Source organism: Belonocnema kinseyi, chromosome 1 (assembly GCF_010883055.1).
Source record: "Belonocnema kinseyi isolate 2016_QV_RU_SX_M_011 chromosome 1, B_treatae_v1, whole genome shotgun sequence".
In the NCBI taxonomy this organism is placed as follows: Eukaryota; Metazoa; Arthropoda; class Insecta; order Hymenoptera; family Cynipidae; genus Belonocnema; species Belonocnema kinseyi.
The window spans coordinates 141,012,888-141,033,794 of record NC_046657.1 but is presented as its reverse complement, the minus strand read 5'-3'; the positions used below and the strand labels follow the sequence as shown (position 1 = coordinate 141,033,794).

Genomic DNA, 20,907 nt, shown 5'->3' with positions numbered 1-20,907 from the left:
TCTTTATCAACTTTTAGATTTTTAAAAAATTAGATAAGATTCACCTTGTTTCATGAAAAAGCAATACCAATTAGTTTTTTAACAAGAATTTAATGAAAATATTTATTTGCATTTGAATGAAGTAGGAAATGAGCGATTCCATGTCAAATAATCTGAAGAATTTCAGATATTGTAGGTAATTTTTATGAAAGTGCTAATATCCGTTCTCTTAGGCGTTGAAAGAAAAACTCAAAATAATTTTTGAATAAATCAATAAACTTTGGAGATATTCAAAATTGAACATTTTGGTCTTTTTTTAAACTTTCGTAACTTTGGTGATTTGAATGATATTAAGGTATACATATATGTTTTTAATTATTCGTAATAGGGCGAAGTTTAAAAACAATATTTTTAGAACAACGTTTCAAAAACTTCTTGGATTTTTCAAAAACTAATTTTGAAACTCAATATTTGAAAAAAAACACTTTTGATTTTCTTTATTTTTTATACAGATAGCTCACAATATACTCTACAAGCCCTGTAAATAAAAATGGAATCTCACATAGTTCTCGAGAAATAATAAAAAACTTACGCCGAAAGAATCCGCACGATCTGAATCCCATGTAAACAATAGACGAACGATAGAACAATATTATAATCGTATGCACGAACTTCAGAATTCAGATTCTCTGGCATTGGAGACAAAAAGCTACGACAAACCTTCTTAATTGTTTCTCGAAAACTAAGGGAAATCCCATTTTAGTATTTACAGGGCTTGTACAGGACATTGTAAGCTATCTATATACAAAAACGAAGAAAATGAAAAGTTTTTTTTTTAGAAATTCAGTTTAAAAATTTATTTGTGAAAAATCCAAAAAGTTTTTGAAGTTTTTTACCTTCTCATCATTTATGACTGAGAAAGTATTAGAATTGTCGGAAATTTTACATCACACTTTTTCAACGGATCTCCATGTTTCGAGACCCCCTGAATCCGAAAATCAGGGTTTCACGGTGACGTCTGCCTGTCTGTCTGTCCGGCCGTCCGTTCGTCCGTAAACACGATAACTCTCGAAAAAATGAACGAATCAAATCGATCTTTGGCGCACTTTTTCTAGGTCCTAAAAGAAAGCACGAGTTCGCTAACCAGCCATTTTTGATAAAAATTCAAAAAGTGAGCGCATTTTGAAAATTTTTGAGACCACTTTCTTCTGAATTTGAAAATTCTATGTACGGATATTTATAGTATTGAAAAGAACAAACAATTTATCCCTATGACTTTTTTCGATAAAAAGAAAATTCTCAGAGTTGTAGCGTTTTCAAAATTTTTTTAAATAACCGAAAATCAAAATTTGAAGCCGAAAAACGAACGATATGAAAAAAAGTCAAGAGAAGAAAAACATTTCTTTTTAAAATCCCTACAAGATTATCATAACCAATTTTTGGATTTTCTTCAAAAATCGAAAATTCAAATTTTGATTGCACAAAAAATAATGGAAAATAAAAAATTCTATTTTGTGGACCAACTATGTAGGATACAAAAAAAAGATGAATTAACAAAAATGGTTATCCCAAAAAAGATCTACAATTTCGTTAAGAATCACTTCTTGAGAGGACGCGAACTTTTTGTTTTATTCATGAAAAATACCGTTGAAAAAAGTAAAAAAAAAAATGTGTGGAAAAAGACGAAAGTTACGGGAAAAAAATCCAACAAAATCTGTTTACAAATGTCTGTCGGAAATCGAGCGCGCAGCGCGAGTGTCACAATGAGAATGTGTACCTCAAAGCCTACAGAGCTTTGAGAAACTTAATCTTTGACTATACTTAATTAAGTAGACAATTTAGAATATGATGACGCATATAAATACTGCCATCTAAAAGAGATCTTTTTGATAAAGTTTCTTTCAAGCATTCCAGATGCAAAGAATAAATATCCGAGCGCGAAGCGCGATCTTATTATAGATCTTATTATCATTTAACAAGAAAGTACAAAAATTTCGAACTCTGAATATCGCCTAAGTTTTTTTTAGTTTTTTAAAATAATTGTAGACTTTTTATTTCAACACATAAGAGAACGGATACTAGAATTTTCTTCGAAATAACTAAAAATAGCTGAAATTCTTCAGATTCTTCAGATGGAATTGCTCAAATATGATAGTGAAAATATTTCTAAAAATGATTTTATTGAGCTTGAAGGTATATTTAGCTATATTTTATATTTTTTAGCATAGAATTTATTTAGTTCAGAAACGTCTCCTCAGATTTTAATACTTTTTAATAGCCTGCTCCATTTGTGTAAGACATGCTTCATGTTTGACAGTTTTCTGAAATTCAAAGACTTTTGTAAAAAACAAAACATTTTCTTACACAGACATTAAAATGATAAAAATATTAATATTTTCAAATAAATTTTGCTAATGCGTGTACAATTAATATTTAGAAAGACAAACATTTGTATGGCTAAAAAGAAGTTGCAAATTAGTATAAATAAAAAAATCTAATCTCTGTACTTCATTAATATGTATACTAACAATATTGGGTTGGTCACAGTCTTTATCGTTTTCATAGTTTTATTTCGCAATGCTTTCTAAAAAATTACAATGAACACCAACATATGATATCTTTGTCTTTATAATAGACCATGATTTTGCATATACCGTAGATTAGTATTCATTGTAATTTTGTAGAAAGCTTTCTGAAATAAAACTATGAAAACGACAAAGGAAAAATAAAATTCGAAAAATAATATTTCCAACACATCTCACGAAAGAACTTAATATAAAATACGTACAATAATATAAAGTTACACTTACATTTTGTAATATACAGAAATTGATCTTTCTACTTCGAATCTTTCAACATTTTTCTGCTTTATTGACTGTCTATTTCGTTATTATTTATACATTTAAATAAGATACAATCTACTTTGTGTACGTCTGTTAGCTCTGAAAAAGATGATTGCAGCTAGAGAAACAGTGTTCCGTCTCACCCCAGTACGTGTCCCGTTTCGCCGCAAATTGTATGTTTCCTTTATATCTAAATATTAAACATTTGTCTCGAAAAAATAAATAAAACTCATTTTTTAAAATAAAATTCAATAATCCATCTTCGCAACAAGCGTTGTAAAAAAAAAATTCTGAAATTTTTATTAATTAATTTCCATTTAAAATTACCTTAAAGTAACAGGATATAGCTTCTTAAATTTCAGCGTTACTGTCTTCTTGTACTATTTAATATTTTTCATTTGTGTTGTTTTTTTCTTTTTTTTTAGAACTGGTGAACCACTACTTACCATTAAGGATGGGCCAAGCGACCTCGAACTTTTGCATAAATTCAAAAAGTTCACGGATTTAGCTGAACATGGTTATTTCGGGCTTTTTGAGGTCACTGATTACGAATCCGGTATCAAAATTAAAATATGAGAAATGGCGGAGAATCTTTAAAAAATGTAAACGGATTTGCTTAAAAATGGTTGTTTGGGGATTTTTGGCGTCGCTGATTACAAATCTTAAGCAAAAATTAAATTAAATTTTTATTCGGGGGGGGGGGGGGGGGGGGGGGGTTGGAGTCGCTGATTATGAGTCTGAAGTTAATATTTAAAAATTAAGAAGGGTGGACCCAATAGGTTAACCACAATTAAAAAATTCGACGAATTCTGCTAAAAATGGTTAGCTTTTAATTATAAATTTATTTTCCAAAAATATGATAAGAAACACAATTTCTAACTAATTAACCTTTTTATATAACAAATTACATAATTTTCATATAATGTTATTGAACAAACGTTAGTAAATTTAACTAATTAAATTATTAAGTTATATTTTAATTTTTGTAACAGTGTTCATATCCGAATTCATTTGACATGTTCGTTATGTGTGTTTTCTAAATTCTTAAAGCTTTTTAATTTCACAAGTAAATGTATTTATAAAATACAGTCAAATATAATCTGAGGTTAGAATCTCTGATAGTTCACTTTTTAATTACTCGACTAAAAATAATTTTTCACAATAAAAGTATGTAGATTTTATTTTTCAAACATTGTTCAAATGATTAATGAAATATTTAAAAAAATGGTCGATTTTCTTATTTCAATGAATAGTTTTTGTAAAATAAAAAATAATATCCGAATAAACTTACGGTGAAAAATAATTTTTTCCCTCGTTATTAAAAAATAATTTTTTTCCCATGATAATTGCTTGGCCCTCAGCGTACAGACATCTTTCGAATTTCCCCACTGAACATGAAATACCTAATGCTACACGATGTACTACATAGAATTTTATAAAAGAATACTTCAGCATCTAAACCTATATTTTTTACACTATTCAATTCTATAGAATTCGCAATTAATAGTCTTAAAAAATCCTTTTTAATGTTCCCTGTCATGTTATATACATTTTTCTCATTTTTAAAAGAGTCACGTGATAATAAAGGGGAGTGGGGGGTTGAAATTTAGCGAAAAACCGATCACCTGATTTATGGACGGCCCCTTGGGTTTTGGGGGTCGCTGATTACGAATTCAAGGTCTAAATTTAGAATTTCGGCATTAAATGTATGAAGAAATAAATTCACCATCGCATTAAAATGCTTGCATTTTAGATAAATTAATGTTATTGCGTACAATACATTACACCTTTCTTTCTTCGAAACACAATTATATTACTATAGCCAAATTGCAGACACTTTAATGCGATGTTAAATTTATCTCTTTACAAATTTAATACCGAAAAAATAAATTTAGAATAGCCCTGAGCAACGAATTTGAGTCAAATGGGTCGAATTAATTTAAGTAATAAGACACATTCTCTCATCAGAAAAACAGATGGATACTATATGACCCCACTGTCGTTATCGTACAACTAAAGTGATTCACTAACATCCTTTGTAGCAAGTTAGACCTACAAAAAACTTAAGTTTGATGAAAATGACCCATGAAGTTACTTTTTCTGAAATGCTATGTACCAAGTTTGAATCGATGAAATAATCAATTTAAATACTTATTTTCAGACATACATATCACACATGAAGCTGGTATCAAAATTCGCAGTCGGAATTCCGACGGGATTGAATGCAGGTATAAATGCCCCATTGGGGTATTGCTGGCGACTGATGAGGGCGTACGCTCTAAAACCGGAGGTTCTTCTCTGTGGTATTCTAATTTGCGTAATGCTCTTCTACCTCCAAGCAGTTGATGTCTGGAGCCGAGTATTATTTGACAAGATCCAGTATACACTAGGTCGAACTACATCTAAGGTAGAAACAAAATAACTTATTTACAATAGACAGTACTCTGGGAATCCTTTTTAAGTCTCTCCCATTTAAGTCGTTCCGCGAATTGCTGCTGCGGCGGTTACGGACTGAGAATGGACATTGTGTAATATTAAGAAATGGTTCACACGGTACTGACTGTTTACGTTCTGAACGAGGTAATGTTGTGTTCACTTTAAGTCGAGGCAATTTTGAGCGTTTCAGAAACCGACTTAAGTGGGATTCCCAGTGTACTACTATTACAGGGTGTCAGTGACCTTGAAAACCTTGAAAACCTGGAACTCTCCTTGAATTTTTTTTTTAAACCTTGAAAACCTGGAAATCTCCTTGATTTTTTCACGAAAACCTTGAATTTTAATTATTCTTTTTTTCTTTCTTTTAAAACAGTAATTTTATCGAAATGCGAAGAGTAATTTAAATCTTTTAGCCTATTATGAAAGAAACATCTCGTTTAGAAAAAATCTTGCTGCTGAAAATTTTGTTATTCGTCAAGATATAATTTATCTTTTGATTATTACAGAATAAATAAAGATATTTCAAGGCACATTTGTTGAGGTATTCAACTTAAAAATTATAAAAATTATTAGTTTAACATTTTGATTTTAATTCAGTTTCAGAATTAGAATAAGCCATGATCATACAACGGATTTTTTGAGGGATTGACCACTCGGTTTTTGAGTGTACAACAGATTTCAAAAGGTTACCAAATATTTCTAAAGATTTCAAAATATTTAAAACATTTCAAAATATTTTTAATATCTTCAACGTTTCATAAAGATTTCGCGGATATTAACGATTTACAAAAGGCGCACACGCCAGATTTCAATAAAGATTTCACAGCAATTTCACAAACATTGTAAAACTTTAAGGATTTAAAGAATTTCAAAGATTTCAAAATGGGTACAGTACACCAGATTTCAAAGATTTCCAAAATTTTAAACGATTTCAAGAGGTTTTAGAATATTTTAGAAGATTTCAAAATATTTCAAATAATTCAATGACTTTAATGAATACAAAAGATTTTCCAAACAAAGATTCAAGAAAGATTTTATAAACATTTCAAAATATTTCCCCAAGATACGAGAATTTCAAAGATTTCAACTAGGGTCCAATACACAAGATTGCAACGATTTCAAACCATTTCAAAGATTTTAAACGATTTAATAATGTTTGACAAGATTTTAAACGATTTCAAAAGATTTCTCAAATATTTTAAAGAATTCTGAAGGATTTCAAAACGTTTCAAGAATTTTAAAGATTCCAACAAGGGTTCAGTACACCAGATTTGAAAGATTTCAAAACATTTAAAAGATTTTTAATGATTTCAAAAGGTTTCAACAAATTTGAGAAGATTTGAGGAGATTTTAATAATTTCAAACCAACAGAAAAAAATTCACGAACAAAGATTGAAGAAACATTTCAAATATTTTATAAATATTTAACAAAGTTTCACAAAGTTTTCGTAGATTTCAAAGCTTTCAAGGACTTAAAAGATTTTAACAGGGGTACAGTATAACAGATTTCAAATATTAAAAAATATTTTAAACAATGTAAAATTTTTGTATAGGATTTCAAAAAATTTAACAAAGATTTAAAATATTCCAGTGATTTTAAACGATTACAACAAATTTCATAAAGATTTTCCAAATATTTTAAATATTCCAGTGATTTAAAACGAATACAAAAGACTTAGAGAAGATTTCACAATGTCTTTAAAGAATTCATAAGGATTTCAAAAGATTTCAAGAATTTGAAAGCATTTTCAAATATTTTAAACGATTTCAAAAGGTTTCATCACATTTGAGAAGATATCAAAAGACTTCAATGATTTTAAACAAACACAAAAGATTTTGCAAAGAAAGAGTAAAGAAAGAGTTCACAAAGATTTCAAATATTTCAAGAATTTTAAAGGTTTTACAAAAGCTTTGAAAAATGCCAAAATATTTCTCAAAGATTCCACCGAAATTTCAAGCTTTCACTAAAATTTGTAATATTTCACAAATATTTCAAAATATTTCTAAAAAATTTCAATTATTTTAAAGACATTAGAAAGATTAAAAAATATTCCTAAATATTTCACAAAGACGACTCATGTTCGCAAAAAATTAAGAATTTGTTTATTTACGATTCAGCTTTTCTTTAGAAATTTTGGGCCAATAAAAAATTTAATGGCTCATTTTTTACATGTATGGCAACCGTTTATTTCATTATTTGATGTAAAAAAGGAGATCTGGAACATATTGATTTTTGACCTGGAAAAGCTGGAAAAGCTGGAAAAGACCTTAAATTTTGTTCCTAAGAATCGTTAGACACCCTGTATTACGTAATATGAATAACACGATGCGATATTGATTTTATTATCCAAAATGTTTCGAAAAGGGAAAAAGGTGTTTTTTTTGGTATATTTTTAGATCTTATTTATTTTTTAAAAAATGGCGTGGTGGGCAATTTTCATTTCCGGATTCTTAATCAATTAAGAAAAATTAAAATGGTCTGATTGATTTTGCACAAATAAGAAGAAAAATCTCGAACTAGTGTGGTTTGGAAAACTTTTCTTGCTAACTGATTTTAACCTTTTGAATAGGTTTCAAAATTGCAGTTCTTAGTTAATAATAATATAAGCAATGGCGAAAAATTAAGCTGGGAATTAAAAGAAGGCTATGTCGCTGCCTATGCGGTGCAAGGTCATCGTTCACATATGGAAGATCGTTTCGTTATAAACGAAGATATAAATAATACTGGAGTCTCTATATTTGCAGTATTTGATGGACACGGTGGAGAGGTAAGTCAATGTTTTAGATAATTGTTTATTCATTTAAATTTGAGCCTGGCTGAGCTGCTGCTAGCCCTACTTATCTCCTCCAAACGAAATCCGTAAATTTGTTAATATAATGTAATTTACATAATTTTAAACAGCTCGCTAATGAAACGATTACGATGCATTCTGAGATTACATTTTGACCACAACACTTCTGAAATTAGCTTTTTTACCCAAAAACACGAGAGGTCAGGAAAAATCAATGAAATCATAATTGTGTAAAATAAAGTTAGAATTTAGAATATTTAAATGAGATTCAAATCTAACTCAAAACCCTTTTTAACGTCCAATAATCAAGTTGATGAGAAGAATTCCTGGAAATAGAATCAAGAATCTAACGACCAAATTTGGACAACCACCACAAACTGTTCCCACTGCAATCTAAAAAAAAGGAACATCCTCCCCTTCTCTCTTACCCCTAAAAAAGAAGAAAAGAAAATAAAATCATTCGTTCTTAATTTGGACAAAAAATAAAAAGGTGGAAAGAAAAATGAGAAGGCAACCAACCAAATCCCCTTCCTTCTCTTTTTATTTCTTTCGTCCTTTTTATCACCAATATATTATATTATATTTTTATTTTATTTTATTTCTATTTTATTTTTGTTTTATTTTTACTTTTATTTTATTCTTTTTTTTATTTTATATTATTTATTTTTTTGCCTTGATAAGGGTGCTGTATGAGTGCCGAAACGTCGGTGATTATTTTTTACAAATGTTTCTTATTGTGATTTGATAATGGTAGGAATAAAAAGGACGAAAGAAATAAAAAAGAGAAGGAAGGGAATTTGGGTTGCCTTCTCATTTTTCTTTCCTCCTTTTTATTTTTTGTCTAAATTAAAAACGAATGATTTTCTTTTTTTCTTTTTTGGGGTTAAGAGAGAAGGGGAGGATGTTCCTTTTTTCAGGTTGCAGTGGGAACATTTTGTGGTGGTATATATTTATATAAATAAATAAATAAAAATCTAATCTTTGACATCGATAGTAGGAACGTCAACGATTATTGGTGCCTTTACTTGATGTTTTTTTTTTTTTTTAGATTGAAAGTTTAAAGTCAGAATATTTCTAAACATATATATGCTTAGATTTTCATAAAAAAAATTAATAAATGAAAACATACACTTTTTATTTACAACTCTGGAATCTTTATAATGATAATTTCAGGATATTTTAAGAACGTGGAAGTTCTTCATTTGACTTTTATTTCTATCACACCAAATGAGATTCTAACTCAATCGAATATTGTACTTCACTTATGATAAAAAGGCAGAATATTGTTTTTATCACTTTTGTCTTTAGTTTGCAGCTAATTATGCAAGAGATAACTTGATTCCAAACATAAGTAGGAAAGTCGTTGAACTAAAAAATATAATTGCCGGAAAATTGCCTTGCTCAGTTCGTGTTACTGAAGAGGTCAAGGAAAAAGAAGAGAAAGAAGAGAAACCGGAACCTATTCCTCTCGAACGAAAAAAATCTTTTCGGAAAACTGTCAGCACATCGCTAACTGATGATTGTATGAAAAACGCTGTTGGAGTCACAGATCCAGAGTTGCTTAATAAACTGGACAGTCTTTCGAGACCAATAACAAAAGAGGTTAATATTTTTTAATTCGAATTTATACCTGAAATATAAAGTATTTCATACACGACCTTAAGAAATGATAAGAAAGGAGAGCGCAAGCGTTACTAAAGTTAGCATCTAAAACATGCTATTTTTGAAATCCTACTTTCAATTTAAGGAAATATATATTTTTTTATTAATTTGCACAAGCTTCCACAATTTTTTCCCAGAAATTAATTCTGTAGACTTCTAAAAAAAACTTACAAATTCATTCGATTCAAATTCACGCGCTCGAACATTTCTAGTCATATCTTGGCAACCCTTCAAGAGTTTTTAAGTTTCATTGCCTTAAATTAAAGATAATATTTCACACATTGCATAGCATAAATTTCAGTTTTTTCTACGATTTTCCTAGGTTATAATACAAGTTGAAATCCAGGTACAAAATTCTAGAAATTCTTGGTTTTTTTTTGCAAAACGTCTTTTTTGGCCGTGTTATCGTGGTTTAAAATCAGCAACGATTTTTAGTATCGCTCGCGCTAGCCGTTTATATAATTTCCGGTATTAAAGTAATTTATCATAATTTTATTGAAACTGAAATTTTTTAGCGTTTTTTATTTCTTGCAGGTAAGACCTTCTAGGCTTGATGAAAATCCGCCGCCGAAAATTGACGTTATTAGTTACATTGAAGGTAACAAAATAAATTACAGTCGGCTCTTGACGGATGAAGTTCTCGCAGTCGATAGACTTTTGGTTGAAGCTGCAAAGAAAAATATGGACGTAGCTGGTAAATTATCTCTATTTTTCTTTGGCGCTACATTAATTGTTTATCGTATTTTTAATATTAGTCTTATTTTATTTTAGGTACAACTGCTTTAATAGCGCTTATGGAAGGAGATAAATTAATAGTGGCTAATGTTGGGGATTCGAGAGGAGTTATGTGTGACGCAAAGGGAAATGCAATTCCACTTTCCTTTGATCACAAGCCGCAACAGGTATTTTACTACAGTCTTATAGTTTTTTTCTTTACATATGAATTTTAAAACCAGTATTTCAATGTTTAGATTAACCGAATAAATATTTTACTATCAGAGTCATTAAATATAGGGAGAATTATTTCTCGATAATACAAAAAAAGGTCTCTAAACGGATTTTAGGGATTAAAAAATCTCAAAAAATGTTTTCACATTTTTTAAACTATCTTATGTTTACAAAAAAGACGATATCCAGGTGAAAATTTATGAAACTAAATAAAAAGCACTGAGGAAATTTTGTACTAAATTTGTTTTTTTAATTATAAAATTTTAGGACCAGGTAAACGTTCCGTATTACTTTTTATTTAGTCCTTATTTCCCAACCTCCTAGTTTCGCGAGGTTACATGATAAGAAGATGCCGTGCAATTTTTAGCTCAATTGAATAATATTTAGAGGTCTTGCAAAAGCCTTAAATTTTTTGATGTATTTTGTATGGGGAAAATGGAGATAACTTTCTCAAATTTTAATATCATCTAACGCTTACGTAGAGAGTGGGAGCTTTTGATAGATTAAAATAATGTGTTATGTATAAAATTCAAATTTTCTCGAAAATTCAAAAGGGCGGCTATGAAAATTTCTGCGAAAATGTCATATTTTTCTGTTTTCGAATGAAGTCACTTGAAATTCGGTTAAAAGACCTTTTTTATTAAAAAATAATTACTGAATTGTTCAGCACAACATTTTGTCAAATTACAATATGGCAGCTGATAAAATGTTGAAAAAATATTTTTTTTTTTAGTTTATACGAAATTTTATCAAATTTGGTTAGACCAGCGATTGTATCAATAGGAATAAACTATTAATGCATAAATATTACAATCCTGAAAAAATAAAAAGAATTGCTGCCAACGAAATCAACAAAAATATTGTTTTTCTCATACTTTTCCGTTTCAATTCGTATGTTTTGTTGTAGAATCAAGTACATTGATGAAAAATAAAGTTGTGAAATGAAATCCTTATAATTAAAAAAAAATGTGTCTCATACAATACTTGAAAAAAGCCATATTTTTCCGAAATTTTCTTGAATTTTAGTAATCATAGGTAATTTACCAATAGCTGACGATGATTTTGAATTGTATCAGCCATAATTTCTTCGTTTGTTTTCTATTGTGTGTATTTCATTTTAGAACTTTATACCGGTTGGCCGGTGTACTTGAAAATATATAATTTTCAAAGTTTCTAGAATAATTAAACTTGAAAGGTTCACAATATTTCTCGCGGTATTATAAATTTTGCAAGTTGAAATGGTGAAAATTACACTGATTTTTGATTTTATCTTTTAGCAAAAAAATCTATCTGGTCGTTTTAAATATCACTTAATACTACATGATATGAAACTTATTAAATAATATACTTATCATCTTCAAAATTTATATGATTTAAATTTAAAATTATAGTTTTTAATATGCAATTCTAAAACAGTCTAATCTTTGAAACCTTGAAATTAAAGCTTTTTAAATTAATTTTTTTGTTTTCACAAAGTTGTAGTTTCAAATTCAATTATTGAAAATTTCAGAACCATTTCGCTATTACGTATTTCAAATTTTCATATTAAAAGCCTTGATAGTCAGTTTATAATTTAATAATTTTATATGTAAATATACAACAATTTCTAATTGAAAAGCTTAAAATTGTATAATTTCAAAAAATGGAATCATATTATAGCAATATTGTGTTGTATTCTTTATTTTTACTTTTCAATGTAAGATCTTAAAATTGTCCGATTTTTAGTTGAAGATTCAAAGAAATAAATTATTTTAAATTGTTAAAAATATTTTATTCGAAAATTTCTAGAATGAATAATAATTCTAAAGGAAGATTTGAAATTAAACATTTGAGTTTAAAATAAAAAAGAAGGATGAAAAGTAAAGTATCTGAAATAATTTCGGTAATTTTAAATGGTTACAATTTTAGAGTTCTGAATTTTCATGATTAACACTAAACTTGTAATTTTTCCCTTTCATAGGTTTTAATTTTGCAAATAATATTAAATTGGTAGAGTTTTGGAAAGGATAATTAACAATTTAAAAATATTAATCTACAAGCGATTTAAATTTACTATAAATAATTGAAATTTTAAAGAGCTTGGGTATAAAAAGTTTTAATATCATAATTTTTGGTGACTAACATTTTTTTCAGTTTTAAATGAAGTTCGCATTCGTTTGACTTTTAACGTTCCGGAGTAGAAATCTTTTCAGTTTTAACGGTTCCTATTATAATTACTGTTTATTTTTAATGTTGTTGTGAGAATAATTCAATTCATTTTTTTATTTTAGAAAAATTTGCCCAATCAGCTTTAATGTTAACTTATCCTTTTATTATGTGATAAAAATAAAAAATTCTACAAATTCACAAGCTTCGACTTGGATATTCAATTTTAAATGACCCAAATTTCAAAATTTGAATCGTAAAATATTACATTTTTAACGTTTTGACATTGTGCTATGTTCGAAATTTAAATCCAAAATCATGCTAGTTTCGTGATTCTCCAATGCAAATTCAAATTGTTTATTTTTTAGCGCATCAACTTAGAAATTATATACAATTGAACTCCTTTTTCTAATTAAATTGCCCAAGATTGTTCGTGTATTTTTTTAAAATTTCAGATGCTTGCAATTCGAAATTATTCATTATTATTTCAAAAATATTCAAAACTTTTTATTAAAAAATTGTTTTAATAATCTCTGTATTTTCCTTTATTAGGCACAAAAATTCCCTAATAATACTTAGTACACAAATTTTCAAAGGAATTTTATTTATATTTATTATATTTTTTATAATTCGTATTTTTATACGCACCTAGTATAGTACTTAGTATAAGACTTAAAATCAATCGATTTCTTGCAAAAAGGTTTGCTGATGTGTATCGGCTTCCGCTATTGATAATATATGTGAAAAAACTGTGGGTTTCGCAAAGAGAGTTTTTTTATAAACCGGGAGAAATTACGAATATTCATCGGGAGAAAGCCAGGAGACGAAAATTTAAAAAATTGTGGTCACCCTGTTATTTATTGTTAAACGGCTTGATTCTACTACAAAATATACCAATTTTAACAAATCAGTGTGAAAAAACAGCAGCCATTTTATATTTTTTCCGAATTATGATCGTTTTTTTTTTTAATTTTCCCATATAAAATATATGGGGAAATTCAAGGTACGTGCAAGACCTGTAAATGTTATCAGATTGTTCTAAAAATTGTAGGGCTCCTTTTCACGTAGTCTCACGAAACTGGGAGTTGAAGACCAACATTTAAAATGTTTAAAAATAATGACCACATTGACTATTATCAATGAAAACCACGTATTAAAGGGAATTGAATTTGTATTTAGTCACATTTATTGTATTGTTATTAAAACCTGGCGTATTCTAAGACGCATTTTTCATACTTTTCCCGCCTTCTTCACTAGGTATATATACAGTTGCAAACAAAAGCGGATCAATATATCATATCATTGTTCTTAGGTCAATTTCTTTGTAAATTTACACGTACGCATGACAATAGCCCTTATTGTCGGTATGGAGTTGCATATAGGGTCATGATGCCGAAATTTGAAGCACAAGACGAACCCATTAGGTTGAAAAACGAGCATTATCCGCCATGCAAATCCGAAAAAATAATTTTTACCCTGTCTTCGAGAAACACGAATATTTTCTAAACTAGAACCGGCTATAAGGGCCCTTTTCATACAGTCGCAAACAAATATAATAAATAGCGTTTTTTTACCAGAATATCCAATATTTACTGCAATCATGCAGTAAATATGTTAAGCATAACATTTTAATGTATTTAGCAAAGAGAGAGGAAAAGGATAAATAAAGCTGGTGGCCTGGTTACTTTCAACGGAGTTTGGAGGGTTGCCGGAATTCTCGCAACATCCCGAGCCCTGGGAGATTATCCTCTCAAAGATAAGAAACTGGTTATCGCCGATCCTGATATTTTGACTTTTGATCTTAGCGATCATAATCCGATGTTCCTTGTACTTGCGTCGGATGGACTCTGGGACACTTTTACGAATGAAGAGGCTGTCGCATTTATCAAAGACCGTATTAACGAGCCACACTTTGGCGCGAAAAGCATCACACTTCAGAGCTACTATAGGTGAGAAAAATTCTTTTTACCAGTTAACTGTTGGATTCAAAAACGAATGAGGGGGTATTCACCCGTCGGAACCTTAACATCAAGACTTTCATTTAAGAATTTATGGTTCGAAAAATAATCTGATATGCTAACGCTAGCGTAGTGCTTGGAACAACCGCTAATCATGTCCCGACATGTCCCTCTCTCCCAGCAAGCATGTAAATTTAAAGTTTGAAATTCTATAAAATTTACAAATACTCGGAACTTATAGCTAAAAATGGTCTGATTTTAGACTTTTTAATAAGAAAATTTTTTATTAAAAATTAGTGAAGAGAGTTTTGTTAAACCCATACATTTACTATATATCTATATGTATACATGCGTACATCTACCATTACTCGAGTTTGTCAGACGGAATCCTAAAAAATATTCACGTCCACGTGACTATACTAGGGTGGTTCTTATTTATACTTGGTGATTTTTTTTCTTCTCTAATTTCTCTGCTCTCACTCTCCAGTTTTTTTTGAATGCCAAAAAAAATCTCCGAATTTGAACAAAATCCGTTAACATTTAGGGGTGGCGCAAAGACCAGGAAGGTTCCCATTGAGTTAACATGGGAAAAAGTCAGCTTTTTGAAAATCTAATATTTCAACGCGATAATATATTACAAATAATTCTGTGTTTTAGTATATTGCTCAGAATTCGCCTGAGAATAAGAATCATGAATAAATTTTGAAGTTAAATAATTTTAAGCCACTCTTATGCGTTCCCAAAGAAAATCCCATAAATGACAAATTTGAATGTTACGTAATATTGCTGTTTATTGAGGTTTTTTAAAACTTGTTTTAAAATAATCATCAATTGGTAATTTCAGGATACACAGTCATTTTTTAACTAATATTCAATTGTTTAAACAATTTTAATATGTTTGAATATTTGTTTTTTCAGTTAACTCGCGAAATAATTTGTTTAAATAATTTTACAATTATTTAAATAATACTTATTTGTTCAAGTATATATTTTAACTAAAAAAAGCAAGAGAAACATTTTATCTTACTAAATTTTCGACAAATTTTAATATTTTTAAGTACTAATTTGTTTATTATGAATACTCGTAGATATTTAAACAAATTAAAATTGTTTAAACAATTGAATATTAGTTAAGAAATGACTGGGTATTCTCAAATTACCGATTAATGGTTATTTATTTTATTTTATTTTAAGTTTTAAAAAGCGTCAATAAACCGAAATATTACACTGTAAAAAAAAATCGATTGAATTTTACATCTCTGGTGGATGTAAATAAAAGGACCCTCGTGTATCGGAGTAACTTTACGAATTTGTTGTGATATTCCAATTCGGACAATAATTTTACACGCGAAAATGTAAAATTCATTATGTGAAAGAATAAAATAAAATTTATCAGGGCGACAGGTTTCGAACACTCGAAGCTCAAACTTCGTAGAATTTCACGGAGATTGAAGAAACACAAGCCGGACACGTTACCACTTACCTAAAACACATAAGATACTAAGGGTATTTTTTTGATGTTTAAATATTCCGTAACAAAAGTATGAAATATACGTTTTGTATAACCTCATTTTTTCCGTTCCAATAGCAGAAAATGTAAAATGCAAAATAGGACTAGCTCGAATTCGGTCTAGTTTTGTGTGAAAGTTGTCAAAAAAGTTGAACAAAGTTGTCAATTTCCTCACATTAAGAATAAAAATGCTGCAAAATTAAAGGATGAAGGCATGGATAAACAGCGAACACGAGAGACGCTTTCGTATTCACATATTATACGATTAATTAAAAATTAGAAAAAAAATTAATTATAAATCAAAAATTTTACAGTTTCCGCCAGGGTAAAATTAAAGATCTTTGGTAAAATTAAAAATCTCGATGTAATTTTCAATCACAGGAAAGTGATTTTACCGACGCATAGTTTTTTTACACGCTGCGACTGAATTTTCCCTTCTAAATGTAAAGTTAGTACGAGGGAATGTGTAATTTTATTTTTATCGAGTGTGTAATATTACACTGCTGTTCGAGGGTCCTTTTATTTACATCGCTAGAGGATGTAATTTCACAAATTTTTTTAAAATCACACAGTGAAGTGTGTGATATTTACAATGATACAATATATAATTTTCCGAAACTTTGTAATTTTACACAAATCTTTTTTTACAGTATACGTAAAATTCAAATTTGTCACTTGTGAGGATTTCTTTGGGGATCCATAAGATTGGCTTAAAATTCTTCAACCTTAAAATTTAGGCTTAATTCTTATTCTGTGACGAATTCTGAACAATATACTGAAACAAGGAAATACTTGTAACATATTATCACGTTTAAATATTAGATTGACAAAAAGCTGACTTTTTCCCATGTTAAATCAATGGGAAATTTCTTGGTCTTTGCGCTACCCCTAAATATTAACGGATTTTTCTCAAATTTGGAGATTTTTTTTGGCATTCAAACAAAGCTGGGGGATGAGAGCAGAGAAGTTCGGAAAGTTGAGGAATAAGGGCCAACCGACTGTATTCATACGATCACATTTTTGCTTGAAACACTGTTCAACAAAATATGACCTATGTGTTTATTGAATGATATCTATAGATATGATTTCCAAAATAGTTTTCTATGCTGAATGCAAATGTGAGTTCTGTTTTTTCTCAGGACGTCAGGTGCTGAGATTTTGAAACGAAAAAAAAAAAATTATTTCATTGCGTTTTTTAACGCAGAATTCAACCATGACTTTCTTTGTTGAAGATATATTATCTAATAATTGGAAGAAGTTTCCTTCAACCCATCAGCATTTGGCCCGTATTTTCACATCATATTTAAAGTCGGAAGAGCGGATTCCGGAGTGGTTGGTGGAAGGGCGCACAATGCTCCTGCCGAAAATAGGCAACTTAGCTGACCCGAAGAATTACACGCCAATCACTTGTCTGAACATACTTCATAAGATATTCACAGCTATCCTAAATGATAGGATTGTTCGGGCAATTGAACCTGTGTGGCAAGAAATGTATGAAGAACGAGGCTCAAAGAAAGGCGTAGCGGGATGTCGGGAGAACCTGCTCATCGATAGATGTGTCTGCAAAGATGCAGCATTCTACCAGCCTGACCTATCGATGGCCTGGATTGATTATCGGAAAGCTTTCGATTCGACCTCCCATAGACTTATCATCTGTCTTTTGGAAAACTTAAAGGTTCATCCGCAAATAATCTTTTGTCTTACATTATTGCCACTATCTCTACAACTTCGCCATTCCGACGGGTACTTGTGCGGCAAACCTGCAGATCGAAAGTACAATGTCACTCATGTATTTTACATGGACGATCTTAAGATCTATGCTAAAAAGAAAGAGCAACTACAGGTAGCTCTAGGGATTGACGAACGATTTACTAAGGAAATTGGAATGGAATTTGGGTTAGATAAATGCGCCAATGTTTATTTGAAGCGAGGAAAACTTAATGGCATCCCTGAAGATCCTGAGCTCGTTGATAGAAGTGCTATACGACACCTTTGCACTTGAGAGACTTATACACACCTGGGCGTGCCACAGAGCCGCATTCAGGATGTGACATCTATAAAGGATACTCTCCGAAGCAGATACTATCGTCTCATCTGGCAGATTTGGTCTTCCGAACTGTCGGCGAGGAACAAAGTATCTGCAACGAACATGCTTGCCGTCCCGGTAGTACTCTATTCATTTGGAGTAGCTCAATGGACGAAGAACGAGCTCCGATCCCTTGATATCGGGACAAGAAAGGTTATGCACATGAAGAAAAGCATGCATCTTAAGTCTTCTGTTCCGCGACTGTACATCTCGCACCGTCAAGGTGGTCGCGGAATATTGAGTCTTGAATGTCTTCACAACAGGATTTTTCTGGGTACAGCACATAGAGTCGCAAATGGAAGAGACCCTCTTCTTAAAATAGTCAGGAATCAAGAAGAAGTAGGAAAAAGAGCGTTTCTGTACAAAGCAACGGAGGAGGCTGCTGAAACATTTGGACTTCAGTATTAGGGTTGAGCAAAATACATCAAATGTTATCTATTTCGAGTACTCACTCCTGAAAGCCCGGATTAAGAATGCACAAGAGAAAAACTTTCGTGAACAGCTTTTCGATAAGGCGATGCACGGTATCTTTCACAGAAATGTGGAGGATCAGTCAATGTCGTGTGAGCTAACTTTTGCTTTCCTTAAATCGCCCGGATTGAAGTCTGGTACGGAGGGCTTCATTTTGGCATGCCAAGACGGTGTCATTTCCACCTTAACATACCGTCGCAACATTTTGAGCCAAGACATTCCCGATGATAGCTGCAGGGCGTGTCATGCACACCGCGAGCATTTAGCTCACATACTATCTAGTTATCCGACTCATGCGGGAACGACCTACATCCAAAGGCACAATGCGGCACTAAAAGTACTTTATTACCATCTCTGTCACTCTTATGGCATTAACCTTAATATCACTCCTCTAAACGCTCCTAGGGAAATCGAGTCAATTGTCAAGAATGGGAAGTGCCGCATATACTGGAACTTTATATCCTCGACAATTGTTTCTGTTCCACACTCGAGACCAGACATAGTTCTTCTTGACTTAGTGAAGCGAACCATGTTCGTTATCGAATTTTCGGCACCTGTTGATAAAAACATCATAGCCAAGGCGACTGAAAAGAAGGAGTTGTGAATGAAATTTTACCGCGATTTCGCTGGGAGCGGGTGCAATTTTTCAGATTAGCACTCGCTGCCGTTGATATATATATATATATATATAATCAAAAATTTGTCATAAGGACAACCGCAGGATTTCGCCGGGAGCGGGTGCTAATCTGAAAAATTGCACCCGCTTCCAGCGAAATCGCGGTAAAACTTCAGCCACAACCACGTCTCACGACCATGAGATAGGTGGAATCAATACGACGATCCAGCAAAAGTCTCGTGGACCCTAAGAACACGGAGCGACCCAAGAACAACCGCCTTCTGCATTTTTCTCGCAAGTGTTCTAGCATATTGTTGACACGCAGGGATACTGTTTAGGCCATTAGCAAGTGAAGACTTGGCACCTCCAAGAGCGCCGATGATAAGGACGATCAATTTAACAGAATATTCCGGGTACAATCGTTGCAACTCCCGTATAAGGTCTCGATACCTCTCTTTCTTTTCATTCTCCTTGGCTATGATGTTTTTATCAGCTGGTGCCGAAAATTCGATAACGAACATGGTTCGCTTCTCGAAGTCAAGAAGAACCATGTCAGGCCTCGAGTGAGCAACTGAAACAATTGTCGAGAATATAAAGTTCCAGTATATGCGGCACTTCCCATTCTCGACAATTGACTCAATTTCCCTAGGAGCATTTAGAAGAGCGATATTAAGGTTAATGCCGTAGGAGTGAGAGAGATGGTAATAAAGCACTCTTAGTGCCGCATTGTGCCTTTGAATGTAGGTCGTTTCCGCGTGAGTTGGACAACTAGATAGTAGTATGTGAGCTAAATGCTCGGGGTGTGCATGGCACGCCCTGCAGCTATCATCGGGAATGTCTTGACTCAAAATGTGGCGACGGTATGTTAAGGTGGAAATGACACCATCTTAGCATGCAAAAATGAAACCCTCCGTACCAGACTTCAATCCGGGCGATTTAAAGAAAGCAAACGTTAGCTCACAAGACATTGACTGATCCTTCACATTTCTGTGGAAGATACCGTGCATCCTCTTATCGAGAAGCTGTTCATGAAAGTTTTTCTCTTGTGCTTTCTTAATCCGGGGTTTCAGGAGTAAGCACTCGAGATAGATAAGATTTGATGCATTTTGCTCACCCCTAATACTGAAGTCAAGTCCGAGTGCTTCAGCAGCCTCCTCCGCTGCTTTGTACAGAAACGCTCCTTTGCCCACTTCTTCGTGATTCCTGACCATTTTAAGAAGAGGGTCTCTTCCATTTACAACTCTATGTGCTATACCCAGAATAATCCTGTTGTGAAGACATTCGAGACTCAATATTCCGCGACGCCTTTGACGGCGTGAGATGTACAGTCGCGGAACGGAAGACTTAAAATGCATGCTCTTCTTCATGTGCATAACCTTTCTTGTCCCGATATCAAGAGATCTGAGCTCGTTCTTCGTCCATGGAACTACTCCAAATGAATAGAGTAGTACCGGGACGGCA

At 31.4% G+C, this 20,907-nt stretch overlaps 1 protein-coding gene across 1 annotated transcript in view; it reads left to right on the top strand.

The window, feature by feature from the left end:
- LOC117168333 (protein phosphatase 1L) overlaps positions 1-20,907 on the top strand; it is a 50,792-nt gene that overhangs the window by 15,501 nt on the left and 14,384 nt on the right. The window contains exons 3-8 of the mRNA XM_033353949.1: positions 4,984-5,229; positions 7,829-8,026; positions 9,359-9,652; positions 10,247-10,406; positions 10,484-10,614; positions 14,447-14,754. Coding sequence (XP_033209840.1) covers positions 4,984-5,229; positions 7,829-8,026; positions 9,359-9,652; positions 10,247-10,406; positions 10,484-10,614; positions 14,447-14,754 — 1,337 coding nt within the window. The remainder of the gene's footprint in view (positions 1-4,983; positions 5,230-7,828; positions 8,027-9,358; positions 9,653-10,246; positions 10,407-10,483; positions 10,615-14,446; positions 14,755-20,907) is intronic.